This window comes from Geotrypetes seraphini, chromosome 1, assembly GCF_902459505.1.
Source record: "Geotrypetes seraphini chromosome 1, aGeoSer1.1, whole genome shotgun sequence".
In the NCBI taxonomy this organism is placed as follows: Eukaryota; Metazoa; Chordata; class Amphibia; order Gymnophiona; family Dermophiidae; genus Geotrypetes; species Geotrypetes seraphini.
The window spans coordinates 261,568,360-261,592,877 of NC_047084.1; the positions used below are offsets into that span (position 1 = coordinate 261,568,360).

Below are 24,518 nucleotides of genomic sequence, written 5' to 3' on the forward strand. Positions count from 1 at the left end.
TAGAATTGGTATTGAGAGAGTCTTGCAGGAGGTTTCACCTCACAAGCTTTACCTAATAAATTACCTTTGTCATTAACTTTCACATTAACAGTTGATTTGACTCTAATGATCCTCTAAAGACCCTCATTTCTCCTTGTACCTGCCAAACCTAGGTACAACTCCTCTTATAGGGCTGGATGTTTTACTGCTTGCATTTCTGCAAAGTTTTTCTTCATCCACTACTATCTTAGCAAGCTGTTGCTTTAATCTCTTGAAAATCTGAGGAGATAAGTCCCTAGGAAACTTTCTTGTCTGTGCAAAAAGTTACTTTTGGTAAAGGTCTTCACTCCTTCTCAGTCTGCTGAACTGCCTCCTCTAGCCATCTAGGTAAGTCTTGGCGTTGTAGCCCATCCAGTTATTGAACATTTCTAGAAGGGTTTTATCACATATGGACTAAATAATTATCTGTGAGGCAAGCCATAATCTGTAATATATACTAGGAGCCTAAAGCGTCCCTGTACTTATTCAGGGTTACTAGAATTATTTAACAACCCAAGTAAAAATATTTCTATTCTGTGTGATACCCTTGCTATAGTTTTAATAGGGTTCTATATCTACCTCATTTTGATAGTACCACAGACATGGGGTAAAAAAACCTGAGAAAACAGAATATTCAAGTGAATTATTACATTTGTTCTGTTGTCTCCTTAAAATATTACAGCCTGGTTTGTTGAGAAATTAGTAGAAAATGGTTTCAGAAAATAGCCATAACCATTTAGTCATATGATATTCCCAGTTATTTTGTCTTCACTAAGTATGCATCTCAGCAACCAACCACAGACAATGACCATCTGCAAGATTATTCCTTATCCAGAACAAAATTTTTGTATTTCTCCTTTTGTACCTTTTTGACCATGCTGTGAAAGGCAAACAAGGCCCCATCTTGGTTCTGTTCTGCATCAGCTTTTCCTGTTTTGAGCCACAAACTCTGAAATCTGTGTAGCCAAAAATATTAACACGGCCACTACCTGAGCAGCTAGCCCACTAAGTTCCTTTGAGAGAATCAAGGGATTGATAACATCAATATGACAACTTTATTAAAATCAAGGCATTAATTGTAGAACAAGATAAACTCGGACAAAGCCAGGCTTTCAGCTGCTAGAATAAAACTACTTTCTTGTACAATCCCACTTTATTCCGGGACCAGTGGGTTATTTCCCTCCTCCCGCCAGAGATCTATAGGAAGCCTCAAAACTTTAGAGACTTTTACCCCCCTCCCTCTCATACCCTCATCACTGAGCATGCTCCTGTCCTCAGTAGTCTTCTTTCCTACAAGCCAGGCTGCATGAGTTTGTGTTTTCTGCTTGTGTTTCATTTTGTGATATTTCAGTACCTTTCAGTAATTTCGGTTGCGGTTTTCACCCTTGTGCTATGCAGGTTCCCTTCGGGGACATTCTTGACTGCATGAGATCGCACACTGTTAGAGAAAGTCTGCTTCTGGGGGGTTCCTGCTCAGCAGAAAGCCCACCCCCCCCTTCCCCCTGGACAGCCTGCACATTCCCTTGGCAGCTAGCTCACCCCAGGTTCGTCCACTAGTTGGGTGGCGCACAGGCTGAGCGGTTCTGTGGCATCTGACCAGGATCAAAGCCAGACTGCTCTCCTTTAGGCGCTTGCGAGACGTGTCCATGGGTGGCGGAGGTCTCCAGCTGTGATGGTCAGGCCAATGGCCAGTCAGAGGACTTTCCACTGTTCAGCTCTGCCTGCAGTTTCTCTCATTCAGCACAGTGAGTAAAAGTTGCAGTGTTTCTTGTCTGCACATGTTTATGTGAGAACCAGCTAATAGCTTGAATCAGACATTTTAGGGCCCTTTTAAAAAGGTGTTGTTGTTTTTTTTAGGTGGTTTCCCTTCGTGCCTTATGTCCCCCCCCCCAACCAAAAATCTGTTTTTGAGGGTTCTCTGTGGTTTACCCAGGCTATTTTTAGTGAAAACAGGGCCTCAATGGCCATTTGGATTTTTCCAGATTTGATTTTAGTTATTTTTCATACCCTGCCAGCTTCATTTTTGAAAGAAAACCACATAGATGACCTCTCCAGGGCAGGATGGGATGGTTTCATGCCTCATTTGCGGTGGATGGCTGTCGGTTGCGCTGCTGTGTTCCCCGAAGTGGGCGAGATTTGTTCAAATGTGGTGCCTTCGACCTCCGGGGAGATCTTCAAGTGCTTTATGCCACGGCTCCCACAAAATTGGTATCGGGGGGGGGGGGGCCCTGGGGAGTGCACTGGAGGCGCTTGAAATATAATCACGGTTCCGGCAATAAATCTCATAAATCTTCCAAGCATTCCAAATCTGAGGCACAGAAGTTGGCTTCCACCGCGGAGGATGGGTTTCCCCAGGAATTTGTGAATATGCTTTATCAGGCATACTTAGTTAAAAAGTCTCTGCCTGTTTCCCTTCCATCACCCTCTGTGCCAGTCACAGGGACTCCTGCTCCAAGGGACCAGGGTCTGTCTTCTTGCTTTCCTGTGGGGGTATCTGGGAGTGAGTCGGCTATGCCTGCAGTTGCACCATTCCTCTGCTTTTGCAGGGTGGCACTGCAGCGGCCTTGGATGTGGCAAATCTAGCGAATCTCCACGATCTGGCCTTTGTAGAGCCCATGGTGCACAGATTCTTTAAACCCGCGCACCTTATGGATTTAATCTCTGAATTTCTGCAGGAATTTAAGCTGCAGTTGGAACAGCCGGTCACTGATTAATGTTCCCTCATGAGTGATCAGAGGCCATAATCTGCCTCTTTTCCTGATCATCCTGATGTTGTTCAGATTCTTACAGATATCTGGGACATTCCAGAGGGTCCCTTGAAATGTGCTCGGGCCATGGCGTGGCTTTATCCCATGGCAGATGGATTTAACAAGGTGGATTCTTCGGTGGTGCAGGTCACCAAGCACACCAGCGATAGGGGGTTGGTCCTGAAAGATGTCCAGGACCAACGCGTTTAATTCATTGCGTCTGTTTGATTTGGCTGCAGCTGGTATTAAAGCAGTGATGGCCTCTTCCTTCGTGGCTCGGGCATGACATTCCAAGCTGTGCCATTATCCTGACACTGTGGCACTTCGCGATTTGGATTTTCTCATCTCTAGAGTGGATTGCATTGCTGATGCCTTGTACAACATCTTGAAAGTTTTCACCAAGCTGAGCACCTATTCTGTTTCAGCTCGCAGAATGCTCGGGATCTGGCAGTGGTCTGGGGATTCATCTTCTAAGACTACATAGAGCCAGTTACCCTTTAAGGGTCAGCTCCTGTTCAACCAGGTTCTGGATGACCTTATGGCCAGTGTTCAGGATCGTAAACCCAAGGCATTGCCTGGGAGCAGGTCCCGCCCGTTTAGGCGTTCTAATTTTCATCCCTTTTCGGCATTCTCATCCGTACAAGGATCCTTCCACAGGACATCTTCATCTGCCAGACCATGATTCAGCAGGCCATGGCAAATCGACCGGCGGCTTCCATAAATAAAAAACAGTTCTGATGCCAGGATGATGTCTCCTCCGCGCAGAATGGGAGGCCATCACCTCTGACCGCTGGGTTCTAGAGGTTCTCAAAGATAGCTACAAATTGGAGTTTCTCTGTCCTCGGACCAAGTATTTTCTGGATTCCCCTGTGGACCACTCCAAGTATGTGGTTCAGGTACAGGCCACAGACTTTTGGATATTGCGGCAGTCGCCCCATGCCAGAGTGAGGCTTAGGCTCTGAGAGATACTCAATATACTTCATCATTCCAAAGAAGGGATCTGACAAAAGGAGACCAATTCTGGACCATAACTGCCACAAAACATACACACATGGGTATGAATGAATTCCATGAATCTTGCTGTAGAGTGCTTTCTCTATTTATTTTTTTTACTATTTGCTTATCTGGGTTTTCAGTTTAATTGGAGCTGACACTTACTGTGAATATGAATCTCTGAAGCTTCACTCACAGCTGCTTGAATTGTTTTTCTCCTTCACTTTTTAAGCCTCTTATTTTAGGCATTGAAAGTAATCATTAACCTCTGGTTTCTCTGGAACCTGGCGTAACTGATAGAAGGTCTAGGGATACTTATTCTTGCTCAGTGGCTGCTAAGCCCTTCCTTTCCCTCCCCCCTCTGTCCCCCCCAATCCTCTGAGCTGGCCAAAAAAGCAGAAGCTGGGTTTAGGAACCAAACCCAGACATCTACATGTCTGCTAAGCCACATTTTAAAAGAAACATGTTAAAGACAACTGCAATAGAAATGTAAGGATTTTAAATAAAGAAGATAAATAGTTTTCAGTCAGTTAATCTCTAAGACTTGTTTAACATAATGTTAAGGTAGTGGTGGTGTTTAATACTGTTAACTAAAGTGATATTTTTCCCTTTTTGTTAAGAAATTCATAAGAATATTATCAGTCCATTAGAGGAGGAGATGAAAGAAGAAGTTTTATATGAAAAACACACCGAGCTGAAAGAGAAAATCCGAAGTATCAATCAAGGTTTTGAACGATTGCGTAAACTTAGCCATGAAGGATATGATCTTGCCAGTGGTAAGCTTAGTTAAAACATATTATGAGTTTAACTTCTCAGGATAAGGTTCTTGGAATCCTTGTGGAAAACTAATCAAATCTCAGCTCAATGGCAACAGCCAATTATACAACTGGGAATTATTTGGACAGGAACAGAAAAGAAGTCTAGAATTGCATGATAACATTAAGGAGCAGATGTGGGATTGAGTGAAGAGTATTTTGGGTGGGAATGGATGGAGTCATAACGATGACTAGATAAATGGTAGACTATGAATGTTTGCTGGAGTGTGGGAATGTGGCGTGTGTTGTGAATGTAGCTAAGCAGACATATTACTTCTGTGAGTTAAAGTAGGAGGTCATATGGCTCCCACCTGGACGGTCTGGGGGAGAGTGGTAGCAGGGGTGGTGAGGAGGAGGGGTGGGTTGGGGGTGTGGGAAGACTTGGGGTAGGATGGGAGGGCTAAGAAATGGTGAGGAGGAGGGGTTTACATAATCTAGACCTTGGTTACTTTGATTATGAGAAGAGTTAAGATAGTAACATATAATATTTGAGGGCTTAACTCATAAAAGAAAGTTCTTTCAGTGGTATGTAAAAGATCCTAGATTCCCTGTAGATTATTGGGCCTCCAAGGACGGGTCATCTAAGAAGTGTGTGAGTGTGTGTGTGATGGGGGGGGGGGTTGGTATTCTCTTTGCTAAGGGTTTGCATTGTGAGGTAAAATGGATGGTATCTGTTGATAGTGGTATTATTAGAGGGTACCCTGTATTCCTTAATGAATGTGTGTGTGCCCAATGAGATCAAGAGGAGTATTTATAGGAACTGATGTCTAGACTACTTCAGTATAAAGAGGGGATAAGGGTGGGACTTTAACTTAACTATGATAACCTGCTTAAAAAATATGGCTAATTCTGGTATGGTAAGAAAGACAGGAAGTTGTTTCATGAAGGTATTCTCGTTGAGCTATTTTATAAAGAAAACAGTTGTGGGTGTGATTTGTTCACAGAGAGTGTGGTTTGGTAATGTGTTATTTAAATCAGTGCGATATAAATATATTTATTATGTGGTGGTAAAAAATAAGTGCAACAGAAGGTTTCTTAAAGTTAGTAGGTATTTATGGTTTTTATGTTTGGCACTTGAAGTACTGTGCCAACTAAATTGCATTTTCTGCCTCTTACCTTAAGAGTTTGAAGAACCCAGAGTGATTGACTTATGGGACATGGCACAGATGGCGAATTTTACTGAGAGAGAGCTGGAATCATTTCGAGTAAGAATTAAAAGATCTGTCATCAAATTTGGGAAATAATCATTTAAAAATGTTTTACAGCAAAACACAATGCTTCTTCTAATGCTACTTTCAAACATGCCTCTTCTGTGTCAGGGAAAATGCTTCTGTTGTAGAACTTCACAGTTGGGGGAAGGAATTGGTGAGTTACACATTAATCCGGGGGTCACTGCTGTGTGCATTAATTACTTCTGAAGTTAATGGTGTTTGGGAATAGACCATAGTTTTGCATTTGTATACTAATGAAATAGCTCATTTATTCAAAGTATGTCTTCCCAGTTTGAATAAATGAGATAATAAAGCTAGATTAGTTATTCCTGTGGCTGATAAAGGAGTAGAAAGGTTTGTATGTGAAAGCAATATTTTTGAAAGGAGCCTTTTGTAAATGGTGCTTTGAGCCAGTAGTCATATCCTGTGTAGTTCACTAGGGTAACGTACATGAGGTAGACGATACTTTGAGGGTAGTATGTATTAAGGGAGGAACACATAATTTTTGCCAATTAGCACAGGTTGTCTACAACAGGGGTTCGCAACTGTGTCCTGGAGGACCACCAGGCCAGTCAGGTTTTTGGGATAGCCCTAATGAATATGCATGAGAGATTTGTATATAATGGAGGTAACAAGCATGCAAATCTGCCCCATGCATATTCATTAGGGCTATCCCAAAAACCCGGCTGGCCTGGTGGTCCTCCAGGACAGGGTTGGGAACCGCTGGTCTACAACATTGTGCGTGTTTTGGGGCATAGCACAAACTAATAATAATAATAATTTTATTCTTATACCACCAAAGCCATGATAGTTCGAGGCGGTTTACAACAAGAAGTACTGGACAATCAGTGAAGTGGTCACCATACAAAGTCATTGAATACAAGTTTACAGAATGGAAGAAGTGAAAAACTATAAAATTCTTAGGTTACAAATCGATTAAACAAATTTGTTTTTACTGATTTTCTAAAACTAAGTAGTGTGATGCAAATGCACACAAGACAGTTATGAAAATTGAATAAAGAAGTTTGTGTTTAAGCTCACAAGTTGCATTATTCTTAGAACGATAGCAGGTGCTCAGAGTGAGTATTATCCCTCCTCGCCCCCCACCCCCGCACACACACACGCTCTCACCCTCTCCGAGATTCTCATGGGGTGGGGGCTCGCAAAAAGAGTCAACGCTCGGTTTGCGAGTTACAGTTTGCTTGAGTGTTTTGCTCGTCTTGCAAAACACTCGCAAACCACGTTACTCGCAAACCAAGGTTTGACTGTATATAGGTTCAAATGTGCCACAAAAATCATTTGCTCTATTTAGTGTGCCTCAAAACATTGCTCAGTGTGTGCCAAAGCTAAAAAAAAGTTTGAGAGAGACTACTTTAAATAATAATATTTTTTTTAAAAAAGCAGGATAAAGCATTTTACTGTGAAAGGGCAAAATAGGTTCCCACCCCCTGTGCTCAATAGTCATGCACATATTCTTTCTACCATATCAGAAGGAACTTAGGTGGGAGGTTGGACAGGAGCAATCTCCAGTCATTCCTGTCCCATCAGCTGCAGGTAGTGATAGTACCACTAAGAGTCAAGCTGCCATCATTAAAATTATTATTATTTTTTTAAATTTATATTAAATTTCAATTGAGCAATAGTCATTCTCCTGCCTGGAACCATTAACATCCTTCCTTATCCCAGTATTTCAGAGGAGAAACCTCAGGTACCATAGGTTAGTGTTGTGCTTCTCAACCCCAGTTCTTGGGGCATACCTAAGTCGCTCAGGTTATTGGGATATCCGCAATGAATATGGATGAGAGAGATTTGTATACATGTGCCTTTTCAATATATACAAATCTATCTCTTCTTTATTCTTTGTGGATATGCTAAAAACTCGACTGGCTGGGTGTACCCCAAAGGACTGGGTTAGTGACGTGCATAGAAAATATTGCTGCAGTAAAATGTGCAAATTTTCCACAGCTTAGTGACTACCTCTCTCTGGCCTTTCCCCAACCCTACCAGTCAGGTTTCCCTGCATGAGGTGGGGGGATGAGAAAGATTTGTCTAGTTTAGTTTATTAATTTACGAGAGTGAATCAAAAATTAAAGGCAATTATGCGATGGACTGTTCAGGTTTTTATCTGCCTTCATTTACTATGTTACTATGGTATAACCAGAACAGAGCTAGCAAAAAGCAACATATGTACTCGTACATTGCCTGTTGAATAGTTTGTCCACGCACAGTGCAGTGCTTGGCCTTTAGTCATGTGGCTGCCACGAGGTCAGAAACATGGACGCTCCATTGCAAGATTTCACCATCAAAGAACAATGTGCCAGTAGTGCCCTTTCTTTGAGCAGAGGGAGTGAAACCTGTGGAAATTCACAATCTATATTGACTCCATATGGTCATAGCACCATAAATCAATGAAAGGTTTATGAGTAGGTAAAAAGGTTTAAAGCGAGAAGAACAGGTGTAACCAATGAAGGTCATTCTGGTTGCCCATCATCATCACGCACACAGGAGCACATTGATGGGGCGGATGCCTCGATTAGAAAAGACCAACGGATGATTGTCTCAATTGGCTGCAAATTGGATATCAGCTATGGATCTGCATTTGCCATAATGCATGATGACTTGGGATACAGGAAAGTCTCCACACAATGAGTTCCCAAACAGCTAGGATTTAAGGGTAAATTAGATGCACATCTCCCTTGAGAAGCATACAGTGATATGGGGACTAAAACTATGCCAGAGTACACCTGGCAGGGCCTCCGCATGTGCGGATCACCGGACTTGATGGACCCAGGGTCTGATCCGGAGATGGCAATTCTTATGTTTACTGTTCTGCACAAGCAACAGCGTGTGGACCCAGTTCCTGAGACGGTATGAAGAAGATCCAAATATTCTGAAGAGAATTGTCATTGGCAACAAGACATGGGTATATCACTGCAATATGGAGAGCAAAAGACAAAGCATGATGAAGTAAAGGAAATGGTGCTCACCTGGCTTAAGGAGCAGCCAAAAAAAACTTATCTGCAGGAATGCAGAACTAGTTGAACGATACAACAAATGCATCGTCTTGCATGGGGACTATGTGAAAAAGTGATATGTTCAGTTGCTTACAGTTACTTCTATTAAAGCTGTTAAATGTACTTTGCCTTTATTTTTTTATTTACCCTCCTATATAACGCATAATTTTACTTGTAAGTCGCATCTTATACAGCTAAAAAAAAACCCCACTAAAAGACAACTTCAAACTGTTTCTTTCCACAAGTAAAACATCTGTTACCTAAGAATATAATACCCTTTGAAAATTATTTATGATTATTAATCTTTTTTTAATCTAAAAGTTTTCCCATTTATTTTACTGATGCAGGAGGAGCTTAAACATTTTGAAGCAAAAATTGAAAAGCATCAGCATTACCAAAAGCAATTGGAAACTTCATATATGAAACTTAAGCATGTAGAAGGAATGGGAGACAAAGACCATATACAGAGAAACAAAGAGAAATATTCCATGCTGGAGGAGAAAACTAAAGAATTGGGCTACAAGGTGGGTACAAGTGACTTTTTCCTTTGCAGCTTTGATTTTTTTTTTTCCCCTATGACTGCTCGATGTTAACCATAAATAGAGACTTCTATATTTCTACTTTATGAAAAGGGTTTTGGTTTTTGTCAACAAAGGATTTTTCTTTAATGTCACTTGCATAAAGAAGAAAAATTTTATTGGTTGGCTATCACTCACTTTTATTAATTCTATAATAGATTTAACTTTGCATGTAAATTGCTTTGCGTGAAATAGTGGTAAATCAAATAAACCATAATTTGACTTAGAACATAAGTGTGGCCTGTCAAATGCTGGTATTTGAACTATGACATCTGGAAGATGGAAACAGGACTTTTACCCATTGAGCCACAGCAGCTTCCACTAATGTCTTCCTCACGTCTGATATGATAGCTTAGGGATCTGCTAAGCTATGATCTTGTCAGGTATTTTCACCATCACATGGCTAGGATCACTAAGTTCTCATGGTAGGAACCCCCATGACTGAAAGGTAGCAACTGTGGCTCACTGGATAAAAGCCCTATGCTCATCTTCCAGAAGTCATGGATTCAAATCCCAGCACATATTTTAATTGTGGCATTCTATCTTCCTGTACCTGCCTGTACACCACAACAATAGCCCTTATGCCTACAGGTGTCATCTTTATGTAGGTGCAGTGGATTTTGGAGGGCTCGCCATACAATATATTGACATGTTTCTGGAATTTTTTAATGTGACTTTCACTGCAGCACCCCTTAGCGTGCCACTCTAATCTGCTGAGCTATGGCCTCTGAATTTGTAATACAGGCTGAAATATACTGTTTGGGTGGTAGGAGGGGGTTGGTGGCCACCGAGGGAGGAAGCGGGGGTCATGCCTTAATCCTTCCAGTGGACATCTGGTCTGTTTGGGTATATTTTTGACCCTTATTAATTTTTTTAAACAGGTCTAACCCTAAACGTCTAAATAGTGCCCTGGACATTTTGTTAAGTTTGATTATCCCTGCTGAACATCCAAGTCCTAAGTTTTGATCTAAGCATGCCCAAAACACTAACACACCTCCTTAAGGTTTAGATGCACTGAGGACAAAATGACCGAAAAATATCTAAGAAGTTTTATATGGGCAAGAAAACAAGGACAGATAATAACATTGAAAGTTTCTGTATCACAAGAATGAACTTGGTTCACACAGCCCTCAAAAAGCATTGGAGAGAGTTATGAAGTTTTTCTTTACTGGGTTATACAGCCTTCTTCCTGTCTCAATAGTCTTGCAGCTTTTGTGATCATAGTTCTCTCTGTAGTCCCTTTTTTCTCTGGCTTGGTCCATGCTGCAGCTGTGGCTATGGCTCTTATGACTTTGGTAACCATGTCTTTCTTAACGAGGGCTTCTGCTCGATCTATTTCTTCCTTGTCTTTGCCTGGATCTACTGCAACTCCTGCCAGAGCTGTTTCTCTCCTTGCTCCCTCTACCATTCCCCTCGCCCATCTGGTCTCTGTTACAGCTCTTACTCTTAAAAAAAGGAAGTCAGTTTTGAAAATGGCCACTTGGGACGTTTTGACTAGTAAGACATCCAAGTACTGGTTTATGCCATCTTTGGGATGGTGGATGCCTGGAATGCGCTCCCGAGAGAGGTGGTGGAGAGGAAAACGGATGAACACAGAGGATCTAGAATCAGAAAATATTATTAAATATTGAACTAAGGCCAGTACTGGGAAGACTTGCACAGTCTGTGTCTGTATATGGCCGTTTGGGGGAGGATGGGCTGGAGAGGGCTTCAATGGCTGGGAGGGTTTTAGATGGGCTGGAGTATGTTTTAATGGAGATTTTGGCAGTTGGAACCCAAGCACAGTACCGGGTAGAGCTTTGGATTCTTGCCCAGAAATAGCTCAGAAGAAAATATAAAAAAATTTAAATTGAATCAGGTTGGGCAGACTGGATGGACCATTCGAGTCTTTATCTGCCATCATCTACTATGTTACTATCTGTTTTTGAAAATGAGCCCCATAGTTCTAAATAATACTGATCATTATGAATGAGTAGACTGAAAATAATGGAGGAAAAAGACCTCAGATTCCTTAGTTCCAAATCTTTTGAATTGTGACCACTTACAGGTTGACTCTAATCATTGGTCAAAAAATTGCCCTGTTACCAAAGCATTTCAATGTGTCAATGAATATTTCAATTAACTTTTAAATGTCCCAAATTCCCAATTGGAGCTTGTTTCATCAAAGGCTTCTTCAAGAGAATATAATGGCTGCATCTACAAAAATAAACATCCACTCAAAAATTATCTTCCATTAAGGCACCATACTCCAACCCACATCGTAGTGACTAAACTTTTTCAAAACTGCTTCACTTGTTCTTCTGCTCTGCTCAGTCTGCTGCTACATTAGAGCAGCCTGGAAAACATGATTCCTGATGTCAAAGAACGCCATTGGTGTACTTGGCCAATCAGGAAAGGGGGGGACATGTCAAATCTATGACTCAAAACATCAGTCATTCAGAAAAAGGGAGGCTCAAAATTCTCCAACTCTGCGGAACCTGCATCCTTTCCCAGGCAGAGAATCCCCAAATATGGGGTCTCGGGGCAAAAAAAGCCTGAAAAAAAACCTCAACCTTATAACTGAAAATAAGAAAAACTAAGCAGAGCAGATCAGAAACACCTATTCACAGTTTGCTTGCACAAGGAAAAACATACAGACTCCAGTGAAGATTAATAGAAAAAAGATTATCTAGGTAAGAACCTAATCTTTCATTCACTGAAATGATTGAACACATTGGGGTTTGAAATAACTTTTCATCGGTGTTGCTTCTCATTTTCTGCATTTTGGGATGCCTAGCAACGCTTAATGGCACTTGGGCTGCACTAAGTGCGATTCTATATATTGTGCATAACTTTTAGAGAATTGCACTTAGCTCTGCACTAGTTGTCATTGATTTTTATAGGTGATAATGTTTAGAATCTGCTACTTAGCACCTTATATGCCATGCACTACCTACAGTTTGCTCATCATGCCCACTCTGTCCATGCCCCCAACACAAAATGCTTTTAAAACATGATTTAGCACTTTATACTCATTGAAATAATGCAAAACCACATACTGCACTTGTGTGGTAGCAGCTACCATGTGCTGTTTTGCATGTTAACTGCCTAACATGCTTTTATAATTTTTTTTTTTTTTCTGCCAATTAAAAATCCATAGGGCTTTAATGCTTCTAGATTTCATTTTCTTTGTATCACTATTTTATAATCTTTTCAATTCTAAAACGTTTTCAACTTACTGTATATCTGTTTTTGTTTAGGTAAAGAAACACCTGCAAGATCTAACAGGTAGAATCTCTCGAGGAGGTCTTCACCACAATGAACTATGAAAGTAGTGGTCATGTGATAGACTATTTTTAATATACTCTGAGCCTGATTTATAAATGGCTTAAGTTAGACAACTAGCTAGCACTGAACAATGGTGTAAATTTTCATATCATTGATTGTCTTCATTCCTTATGCCCCAAGGGTCAGATTCTGCAAATGGCTCTGTAATCGACGGCGGCCTTAGAAAATGCCACTGATCATGTGTCAAATCACGCTACAGCGCCGTTTTGCAAAATCAAAGCTATCATCAAAGGTAGGCATCGGAAATGTAGGCCAGGGTTTTGTAGGTATCCGCGGAGACACCTAATGGCGCCTAATGTCATTTCTGGCGTAAACCATGCCTGCTTTGACCTTATATGCCATTAAGCATCTTTGTTGATGCGATTATGGCATCCTTTTGTGTAGGTGTCTCTGAGCCATTTTAATTGGCTTTAAGCAACGCAGTCAATTACCACGCTGATGACCACCAATTAAAATAATTAAGTTAGGCAGTGGTAGAGTACCTACTACCACCTAACTTACAGTGCCATTTAGAGAATTTTGGCCCAATTGCCTCACGAAATCTTGTCCCAAAAATATTTGTGACTAGTACCATGGAATCTCAATCTTTCAGAAAGTTACTGTGAATCAGAAATTGATCTAACATTTTTTTTTTTTTTTTTTTTTAAATCCTGGATTAATTTTTGGCAGTGATGTATCAAATTTTGGTTCTCATTGGTGACTGTTTATCTGGTCACTGTGTTTAAAAATGTTACTGCACTATTACTGAGAATGTTGGAAACACATTTTTCTGTTGAAATAAATAATGCTCACAATTTGGTCTACTCTTCTAAATATGTGAGATGATGGTACAGATTTACCCTTTCTATTTCCCTAATACAAGATGGCCCACTTGAAACTTTTGTGAATTGCATAACATATCTCAAGTTGATGTGTACTCTGCTATATCATATTTCTCTCTGTTTCCCTTCTGTCCAAATGTAGATTTTAGTGGAAGTGGGGCTGCTATCGGTAGATGTTTTCAGACCATGAGTTGATGCATCCTGTTGTGGGCAGAAAACGTGTTTTGCCTGCAGTATTAACTGCTCAATTCTGTTCAGTAAGCTTATTTGTGAAAGACACTTTTCTTGGCTGTATCTTTTTTAAAAAGTTTTTATCACTGGAAATAGAGAAGATTAAATCTTATAGGGTTGATATTCAATGGCGACAGTGATGACCCTATCAGTTTAAATGCTGGCATTTTAAATTAAATACGCACCTACAGTTGTGATCATAAGTTTATATATCCCTAGCAGAATATGTCTAAGATGTGTACCATTTGTAGAACATGAGTGATCAGACATTTCTTTATTTTTAATGTGTTTTTCAAATTAAACTCACAGAATAATACAATCATTAAACAAACAATAGCAATAAAGGAAAATAATAAAATAGTCCTGTTGAAAGTTTGCATACCCTTAGTTCTTATGTTGTCTATTGACCTCTTTTGTATCAGTGACGGCTTGTAGTCTTTTCTGATAGTTGTGAATGAGGCCTTTTATTTTCTCATGTGGTAGAGCTGCCCATTCTTCTTGGCAAAAAGCCTCTAGATCAGGGGTGTCAAACTCAGTCACATTAAGGGCTGAAATCCAAAACAGACACTACCCAATCTCTGCCCCAGATCACACCCCCTTAATAGTACTAATTGTAACACCATTCTTTCCATTTATTTTTCATATATACACACACAATATAATCTCTCAAAGCATGATTATCTATGGAGAGGAGTGGTTTCTTGAATTCTTGATAATTTAAAATTGGGAGCCTCAACCCTGACGAAAGTAATCTGAAACATGGGCATGTTGATGGAGCTCCCTTAAAGCTATTTAAGCTAAGTACTTTATTTAAATGAAATGCTAAAAAATATATGCATGACTTTTTTATTAGAAAAAAGTATTAATGAAGATTTGATCCAATGAAGATCGGGTTCAGTGATTTGTTTCACGAGAACCATAGGGGTACTTTAGCCCTCTGAGGATCTTTACCATCTCTAATTGATTTAAGGCTTGATAAAATTGGGCAATAGTATTTACGGTTGTTACCGTAAAGTTCAATTTTGGTCTCATCATTCCAAATTATTTTTTTACAGAAGTTTGAAGCTTCTCTAGGTGCTGTTTGGTATATTGTAAGCAGGTTGTTTGTGGCATTGGTAAAGCAATGACCTTTTTTTTTTTTATTAAGTATCTCCTTAATGTGCATGCTGAAACAGCCACACCACTTTGTTTCAGAGAAATCTATATTTCAGTAGAAGTTGCTTGTGGGTTTTTCTTTGCACCCCTACAAAGTTTTGTCAGTTGTGTCTGAACTCTTTCTTGGTTTACCTGACCATGGTATGGTATTAACAGAACCCATAATTTTCACTTCATGATCAGAGTTTGAACAGTACTGATTTGACATTTTAAAATTTTTGGATATAAAAAGATATCCTTCGGATTTATAAAATTGAACTTATTTTGCTCACTTATACTTTGACAGTTCTTTTGCTTTCCCCCATGCTTAAGTAACCAATAAAGTCAGTGGAGCCATGGATGAAATGCCCAGAGGTTTCTCAAGAGCTAAGAAACTCATTGACTATTCATATACAGACACTAATTGCAATCAAACAATCATTGCCATGTGTCAACTTGTGTTTAGTTTCAGCCCAAACAAGTAAGAGTATGTAAACTTTTCATCAGGCTACATCGAATGAAAAACGTACTGTTAAGTATAGTTGGGACCACCATTCACACAGACATAATTGAGACTTGGTAAATAATAAAGGACAATGTAGAGAAAAACAGACCTCAATACCATGGTTCATGGATCCACAAGGTGCCCTTTTGGAACCCGTATCATCATGGATCTGTTTTAAAAAAAAAAAAAAAACACCTCCACACACCAAAAATAGAAGTCATGGCACAGTGCGTACAGGGGGGTCTTTAAAAGCAGTTTCTGGGCATTTTGGGAGTTGGCCCTAGTCCCCCACCCCACCCCTAAAATCACTGTGTTTGGGTTCCTTTGCTTTTCCCAGACTGTATTTATCTGAAAATTCATCACTATAACCCAAGTTATAATATAACATATCTAAAATCTTTTATAACAGGGTTTGGACAGTACTTTTTAAGAAAAACAATTAATTTGCACACACGTTGATAGTGTGGCCAAATTTTGATATGCACATCCAGTCTTCATGTTCTCTTATTTCTTAGGCTTTGTTTTTGCAGAGGGACACATTTTTATTCGGCAAGAGAGCTGCCACTTGCTTGTTTGAACAATGTAGATACCTTTTGCTGTGTTTGTGGCGAAGAGATTTTTGTATCACAGAAGTAGAGTATAACCATTTTGGTTAAGAAAGACTGCCATCTTTGTTTTGGCTCTAAAATTGGAGATCAGAACAAGAGCTGTGCCCCGCACATACAAGGGATCTTCAAAATGTTTCTGCACCTTTATTTTTTAAAATAGTATTAAATATCTCAAAAGCAAATTACATCACTTTTCCACATAATCACCCTGTTTTGCCTGACTGACTAGTCATATGACATTCTATGACACACCATTTCCTGCAAAAATATGGAAGTGCAGAAACTTTTTGGAGAACCCTCATATGTTACAACCAATCTTCAGCATTGGTTGACAGGAATTGAAGCAATATGCCCATTCTACAGAGAAGGACTGCCAGTTCCTAATGCAGCATCGTTCTCACTTGAGTCCAAAGAGGAAGAAGCTTATGGTCTTGAACTATCAATGTCACATAATCCAGCCCCCTTCCCCCTCATTTGAACCACACCTCATAATAGAAGGTGAACTGAGTAAGGCTGAGCTACTTGTCACCAGACTACAGCAGTGATATCTCCTGGTAGGTGATGGTAGGGTTTCTATGTTCCATGATCTTCAAAAGCATCTTCTCTCATTCTTCTTCACTAAAGTGAGCTAGTAGCCTGCAACAGTAGCAGTGGTCTAATTGCAGCCCTTATCATGCATGATCCAGATGAGTGAAGACTGTTCATTAATTCATTGATGACAAGTCTTGCTATTTTACCATCGATTTCAGTTGATCATGCACATCATATGAGAAAAACTTACAACAACATGAAACAATGTTTGAGATGCATAAACTATGGTTACCATCAGTGGTATTTGTGTGGCAACTTGAATGAAACAGGATGGACTTTTACTGGCGAGGGGGAGACAGTTTTCAAATAGTCCATTTTTCTCTGATTATTCTGGGAGATAGTGTTGGGGTGATCATGATTGCTGGGAAAGCCAAGGTGTGTAAAGTTTAATTAGGTTGTGGGAGACACAAGACTTAAGGTTTGCCACAGCACAATACTTTTCACCCAGTCCTTGAGTCCCATCAGGTTTTCAGGCTATCCACAATGAATATGCATGAGATAGATCTGCATGCACTACCTCCTTATTATGTAAATCTATCTCATGCATATTTATTGTAGATAGCTTGAAAACCTGATAGGACTCAAGGACTTAGTTGAGAAGCACTGGCCTAGGACACTTAAAATCCTTGCATTGGTCTTGAGCCTCTGTTCTGTCTTCCCCAAGCATTGATGAAGCAAGAGAAGGCCCGTCATTTTGTAAGAGGCAGGCCTGCCAGCCAGAGTGGGATAGGTGTCCCTCTGGCCGAACTTCCTGAATAAGGTAGGAAGGAGCAGGGGGTGTTGTCGGCACGGGGGGAGTTGTTGGTGGGGTTGGACAACGGAAGAAAGGAGTGGACATCCCTCCCACAGCAGGGGGGGTAGAGTTGGGGGATTGTGTGAGTGCAGCAGGCAATGTCGATCTTTGCCATGTGGTAATGATGCTGGGACATTCTCAGTTTTTTCAGGGATCTACCCCAAATGGGATCATGGCCCCAGCTCAGCATTTGCCAGGAGACTTGGGGCAGGATTCCAGGCTGAAAGTCAGATTTGGACCGGGAGCAGAGCTCAGTTTGGGACCAGCTGATGCCTAGGGTGTGGGTGTATTTTCAGTTTAATGCTGGGTGCTGTGACCGATCTCTGTGCAGATTTCTGCACCAATGTAATTAGTGTGTGGGAGCCCATCCTGTCTTCTAATGCGGCAACCCCATTGTTGGGGAGCAGGTATCTAGGGCATGGACAGGATGGCCTAGCCCTTGTCCCTCCAGAATGCCTGGCCAAGTCACCATCACCCATTAATATCTCAGGGCTCAGGAGTGGCTGCAGACTTACCTGAATAGGCAGACTGTAAATTTATTGTTGTGAGGATTTTCAGAGGGTTTTGCGATTCCTTTCCAAGGTCCGTGTTTAGCTCGTGTTTTATTGCAATACTCCATCAGTTGATTGTTTTCAATCGGTGGTTTATGACAAGCTCCAGATGGGGCAAGAGTGTTAATTCCTTCATTGATCCAAGCCTCTGCTCAGTGCAGTATGCGTCCTTTGATGGTGCAGTTTCTGTGTTGCAGCTGTTGGGGCCTAGAACAGTGATGGCTAAGGCCTTCATTTATTAGATACTAGTCGTTAAGCCCGTTACATTAACGGGTGCTAGAATATATGTGTGTCCGTCTATCTGTGTTTCTTTATCTCTCTCTCCTTGGCCGCTGTCTGTGTCCTTCTGTCTCCCCCCTCCCCCGAGCAAAGTTGTCTGCCTCCAGCACACCCCTCCCCCCAAAGCAGCCCCCTTTTCCCTCTCCCTGTCTCTCCATGGTCCCTTCTGTCTCCCCCAGCACACCCCTCCCCCATAGTAGCGCCCTTTCCCTCTCCCTGTCTCTCCATGGCCCCTTCTGTCTCCCCTCAGCACACCCCTCCCTGCATCCCAGCGTCTTCTGGCCTGCTCCAGGCTGCGATCATGGTGGCCGGCCCCAGCGAACTTCACAGGCCGCTCCCCAACCCAGAAGCACGCTCCCTCCCGACGCGATCCCATGCGTCAGAGGGAACGTGCCACCGAGGCCGGAAAGCGGCCCGCGAGGCCCGCCAAAGCCGGCCACGATCGCAGGCTACCCAGAAGAGAAGGATCAGCGGCAGCGGTGAGCGAGGGTGGGAGGTGAGGTGCTTGTTTCCGGTTGGTGAGGAGCTTGCTTCGGATTGGTGAGTGAGGAGGGGAGTAGCCAGAGTGATCCCTGGCCGCGTTCTAAAATGGAACGCGGCCACGGATCAGAAAACACGGCACCAGGGATCACGATTTTTCAAGAGCGCATGCGCGCTCTAGAGTTTTATTATATAGGATTCATTTCAATGGCTGCTATTATTTTGATCGCTGCTTGCTAATGGGATGCTTCATTTTGTGTGCATATTTTGAGGCCTTCTCAACATTTGTGCATTGGGTATTATGCTAGGTTGGGTGGTGGGATACAATTGTGCAATTTGCAGTAGCTAAAGGGAGTGCACAATGTGCAGAATTGGTGGCAACTTTTCAAAAGGTGGCTGAAGCCATAGGGATTCCGTTAGTCAGAGGGGCCTTGTTGTCAGCTTGTTTTCCTTGGCATTGAGTTGGACTCTTTATCATGATGGAGTTGCATTTACCTTGAGGGAAAGTGAGGGAACTGATAGATAATGTGCAGGCTCTGGGGAAAAGAAAATTGTCTGCGTGAAATAGTCATTGGTGGGGAAGTTCAATTTCATGGCTATGGTCATTCCCATGGACCGGGTTTTTGTGTGTTGTCTGGCATTACTTTGTTTGCCTTACATATGGTGTGCAGGCAGATTTACTACTATGATAATTTTTAAGTGGGTTTAATGGAATCAGTGTGTGGTGTCATCCTCCAGTTTTCAGCACAAATTTCAATTTCTTTACTGCAGCTTCTGGGGGGTAGTGACTTTGGGATATACCCAGGTGTGGCCAATGTGGTTGAGGGAGAGGGGCTGGTGTGAATGTGGCTTTCTTAGAATTGTTCCTTGTCTGGGTGCGGGTTGTGGCATCGTCATGTGGTATTTTATTCAGATAATGCTGTGATAGTGGTGGCTCTCAATAAGCAAACTGCATGGTGTCCTCTGTTGGTGGCGGTACTGCTCTTGATTATATTGCATTGTTTGGAATTGAACTTGATGCTGTCAGTTCAGCATATTCCTGGTATGCATAATGATATCACTGATGCTCTAACTTGTTCACAGTGGGCCTGATTTTGTGTTTTGGCTCCAGCAGCAGAACGGGCAGCAACAGACGTGCATCAGGAATATTGGATGTATTTTTTTGCAGAGATCCGGACTTTGCTAGCGTTGTCTTTATCCATGAATACCTGAAAAGCCTATAGCGCTGGATGGGTACATTTTTTGAATTTTATGACTCAGCACGGGTGGTCTATGGTATTTCCGGTGCTTTTATAGAACATGCCAAATGGCAAGGGTGGTCATTTGGGCTGTTGCATCATTCTTTGGCTTGTGTTGAGTTGCTATACAAGATTCTTGGGGTTGTTAACCTATTAGCCAGTTTTGTCATTAAGAAACTTGTGTGGATATGTTTGTGGGCTGCCAGTTTGCCCTGTGCATTGTTGGATGCTACTGATCGGACATGAGAGTTGTTTGCAGCTGCTTCATTTTCTGGGCCAGGCATGTCTCTGTGATTTTGAGGCCTGGCTCTTTTGGGTGACTTTTTCAGTGACACTTTTTTGGGGTGTTGAGAGTAGGAGAACCACATAAGCAAGCGAAGGGGGAAATGGGATTCTTGGTGCAGGATGTCCATCTGAGAGTGCAGTTCCTGCAGTTGTTTCTCTGGAAATCTAAAACTGACCAGTTGGGGAAAGGGCCATGGATAGTTTTGTAGCTGTCGCCTTCTTTACGGTCTTGCCCTTTGTGATGTATTGAGCGGTACATGCAGCTTTGGCTGGGGATAGATTTTATTGGTTGGTGCATCAGAATGGCTTCCTCTTAATGCACTCTGGTGCTGTTTTGAAGAAGGGTCTACAGGCAGTGGGGTTGTGATCCGAATGGGTATGGGTCGCACTTGTTCCGGATTGGGGAGGTATCTTTCACAGCTCAGCAAGAGAGGTGGGGGGTGTCAATTGAGCAGGTTAAGAAACTGGGGCGATGGCAATCTACTGCTTATAAAAGTTATGCGAGATCTCAGTAGCTGTTGGGGGGTGTTTTGCTAATTGTCTGCTTTGTTAGTTTCTATTTTAGATGGATTGCCCCTTGATAATTGTGTATGGATCTGTGGCCATTCTTATATGTATTGAGCTCGGAAGAGTGATAGACTCATTTTTGAATGCTAATTTGGGTTCATCCACCTTGGGAGTTTGCATTCACTGGCTCAGACTCGGAGGCATGCAGCAGTAGCAACTTCTTTCAACACTTTTGCATGTTCACTGCTTTTCTTCGTCTGAAGTCATTGTCATTCATTTGGGGGGTAATGACATTGGTTTAGTTAAAGGGGTGGAATTTATTCGTCTGATGAAACATACCTTGTTGTGGCTTGATATTTTACTCATTCCTGATGATGTGTGGTCCATTATCATTTGGCGCCTTGTAAGGCATGGGGCTGAGAAGGTGAAGGCAGTGGAGCACTTACATAAGCAGGTGAATTCTGAAGTGGCCTGCTTTGTGATCCTGCTCTGGGGCATGATGTTGACCCATGAATGGCTAACCAGCGATTTATGCTGGGCTGTACCACCCTGATGGCGTACATTTACCTGATCTAGGACTAGATATCTTTTTGAGTGATTGGAAGCCTGTTTTCAGTGGCAGTTTGGCTGCGGGGATGGTTGGAGCAAGCGATGACAAACTAAGGACTACCATTGATTGCTGTAAACCGCCTAGAACTTTCAGGTATGGTGGTATACAAAAATATTATTATTATCACTTATGGCAGAAAAGGAAAGATGAAAGGTACAAAGAAATTCAGTTACTGGGTAATATTTGGGGTGCAGAATGGGGAGGGAAGTTGAGACTCACGTGCCCAGTGACACCATGGGATGGAATGCCTGGTGACAGATATGATGTTTATGTGTCAGGAAAAAAGGCCAGCTAGTGCAGTACCATCTAGCTGTGCAAGTTTAAAGACAATTGTATTGGTTATTCTGATTGGGTGGTGTTGATTAAGTGTTGAATTATATAATGAAGTTATGGCCAGTATACTGCCACTGCATTTAAGCTTTGATATTGTTGGGATGGGATGCGGTGAGAGTGAGGGTGTGAGAATGGTGAATTAGATTGTGAGTGCCAATGATATGAAAGCCAGGGTAAACTGTTTCTAAAGTGAGCAGTGAATAAACACACCTAAGGACAAAAACTCACTCCTCTCCCCCAAATACATATACCGGTAGTTAGCATTGAATTCCAAACGCTGACCACAGCACTTAAATCTATACCTGAATACTTGCTGCTGGCCAATGTATGGATACCTGAGGAGAGTGTGGTGTAGTGGTTAGAGCTGCAATTGTGGATTCAAATCCCATGCTGCTCCTTGTGATCCGGGGCAAGTCACTTAATTCTCCACTGCCCCAGGTGTATTAGACTGTGAGCCTGCCAGGGCAGATAGGGAAAAATGCTTTTTGAGTACCTGATTTGTAACCTGTTCTGAGCTCCTTTTGGGAGGACAGACCACCCAAGCACCACCCAGATGTGCTGAGGCTGTTAAGACTATTTTTATTGTACAGATAATAGCATTGGAAATCACTGACTGAGCACATAGCTAAGAGGCAGCACCTGCTACCTGAATAACTAACTTTGAATTTCAAGTCTTAAAAATTAGGTGGTTGTTGATTGGGTATAAAGGGCTCTAAACTGCAAAGAGAAATTTGGCAGTGAGCCTAATGAAATGTTAAATGCTTGAAAATAGCTGTTGTTCATGTATATGGAGCTAATGTTACAATGCCAACTTTTACAGCTGCTCAATGTACATATAGGTTTAACAAAAGTGACTATTTTGGCCAGGGATTAAGGGTGTCAATCTCCCTAATCCCATGTAGTTTTCAATCACCTCTGCAATAAAATCATGTTATGTTGGTAGCCTCACAACTTAATTGGCGGCACTTCTACTTGTAGGTTTGTCAGATGGGGAATCTACACATGTTTTTTAAATCACCACATCCCTATGTAAGCACTCCAAGTTTGAGGCTAGAACCATGCCATTCATTTCCAACATTCATCTTTGTAAACTGATTTCTCCTGCTGCATTTGCCAACAAATACATATGCACTCTTAAATGTACAGTAGAATCTCAGTTAAGGTTAAGTCACCAACCGGCAAAAAATTGCCAGTGAGAAGAAAATGACACCTGATGCAGCAGCAGTCCTGAGCTGCTAACCTCCCTCAAGCCCCAAAGAACTACAAGCGGTGGCAGTTCTGAGCCGCAAACCCCACCTCCCGATCCAAAGCACCAGTGGTCCTGAGTTGCAAAGACTTCCTCAAACCTCTTAGTGGTAAAAACAAGCAGTGGTTCTGAGCCATGAACCCCCTCGCTCCCTACCTCCCTTCCTTACCTGAAGCGCAGCCAGGCAGCAGGAGGCAGCCTCAAAAACAGTTTGCTTGTGACCAGCCCCGGCAGAGCCTTTCTGCTGATGCATCACTTCTGGTATCCACCAATCCCCGTGGGTGCAGGATAGTAATGCTTCCCGATTCGCATCGATTCACTTTGGGTGAATCAATTTGTTTTTGTAAAAAAATCAGCCTTGCCAATTCGGTGGGGTCAGTCAGGAAGTGCATGAGGTTATGCCAGTCATCTTCAATGCAAGACCCGCACACCTGTCTGGAGCTCTTGGGGTCGCGTGAGTGAAGCAAACACGATGCCTTCAGCGGCCCCGGAAGCCTATCACTCATCTACAGTTTCCTGTCCCTGCATAGGCGAGAAATCTCCCAAAGATGCATAACATAGGAAGTCTTTCATCCATTCCAACCCCATGACAGTTGTCGGTAGAACACTGATCTCTCCATTAGCCACTGTTCCGCCCTACCCGAACCTGTTCCTCACTCTGACAAGCACACAAATTCCGACTTCCACAGCCAGGAAACCAAACCCCGCCCTAACACTCAAAAGTCAGTCTTCTCTATGGTCAGACGCTGTAACATAGGAAAAGCTTTCGGGACTCGCAAAGGCAGTGTGTTTGTAACGCTGCCCACAGCCCCGACGGTGAATGCGTACAGTGATGTTGGGGAGCTAGCAGAGTAAATAAGTACCGGATCCCATTGGGGGGGGGGAGGGGGGGTTGGAATAGAGTTCCGGACAGGTGCGCAGGTCTTGCATTGAAGATGACTGGCATAACCTCATGCACTTCCTGACTGACCCCCACGGAATCGGCAAGGCCAATTTTTTTTTTTTATTATTATTTTTTTTAATAAAAACAAATCGATTTGAATCGATTCACCCAAAGTGAATTGGTGAATCGATTTGAATCACGAATTGGGCAGCACTAGTGCCAGATAGCTGAGATTCTACTAAATGTTAGAAAATCTCTTGTTTTGGCAGACCATGTTCTAGAATATTGCTGGAATTATGCATGTCTCAACTTCAACACCTCTGCATTCTATCTAAAATGGGTTATTTGCACAGGTTGTGCCTTTTTCCCCAACCAAAAGGGGGAAAAATGTGAGAATCAAGTATCTAAAGTGTGTATGTTATTTGCATTGTGAGGGCTGGTCAAGTTGGAATATTTCAGAAGGATGCATGCAGACAGCCTTCTGCTGGAAAGCCTGGTGCATGGTCTTTATGCCAACTTGCAAAGAAAATAATTAAGTGTGGTTATTTACCTGTTAGAGCTGACTATGTGGAATGGCAAGCAGATAATATGGCTTCCTAAGTTCAAACAGTACCAGTGGGCACATAAGAACAGGAACTCTCATGTTTTAGGAGGGTTTTTTTTCTTATTTACTAATCTAAAACCAGATTAACTCATCAGTTTTGGAGCCAGATACATAGC

The 24,518-nt window shown here is 42.1% G+C and overlaps 1 protein-coding gene across 2 annotated transcripts in view; it reads left to right on the forward strand.

The window, feature by feature from the left end:
• Positions 1-14,142, forward strand: part of LRPAP1 (LDL receptor related protein associated protein 1) — a 46,157-nt gene extending 32,015 nt beyond the window's left edge. The window contains exons 5-9 of one of the 2 annotated variants that reach the window (XM_033950229.1): positions 4,379-4,534; positions 5,696-5,778; positions 9,146-9,322; positions 12,616-12,643; positions 13,667-13,945. In XM_033950229.1, coding sequence (XP_033806120.1) covers positions 4,379-4,534; positions 5,696-5,778; positions 9,146-9,322; positions 12,616-12,643; positions 13,667-13,719 — 497 coding nt within the window. In that variant the 3' untranslated portion in view covers positions 13,720-13,945. Of the gene's footprint in view, positions 1-4,378; positions 4,535-5,695; positions 5,779-9,145; positions 9,323-12,615 lie in introns of both variants that reach the window. The other variant, XM_033950239.1, reaches the window with a different exon arrangement.
• The last annotated feature ends 10,376 nt before the right edge of the window (positions 14,143-24,518 follow it).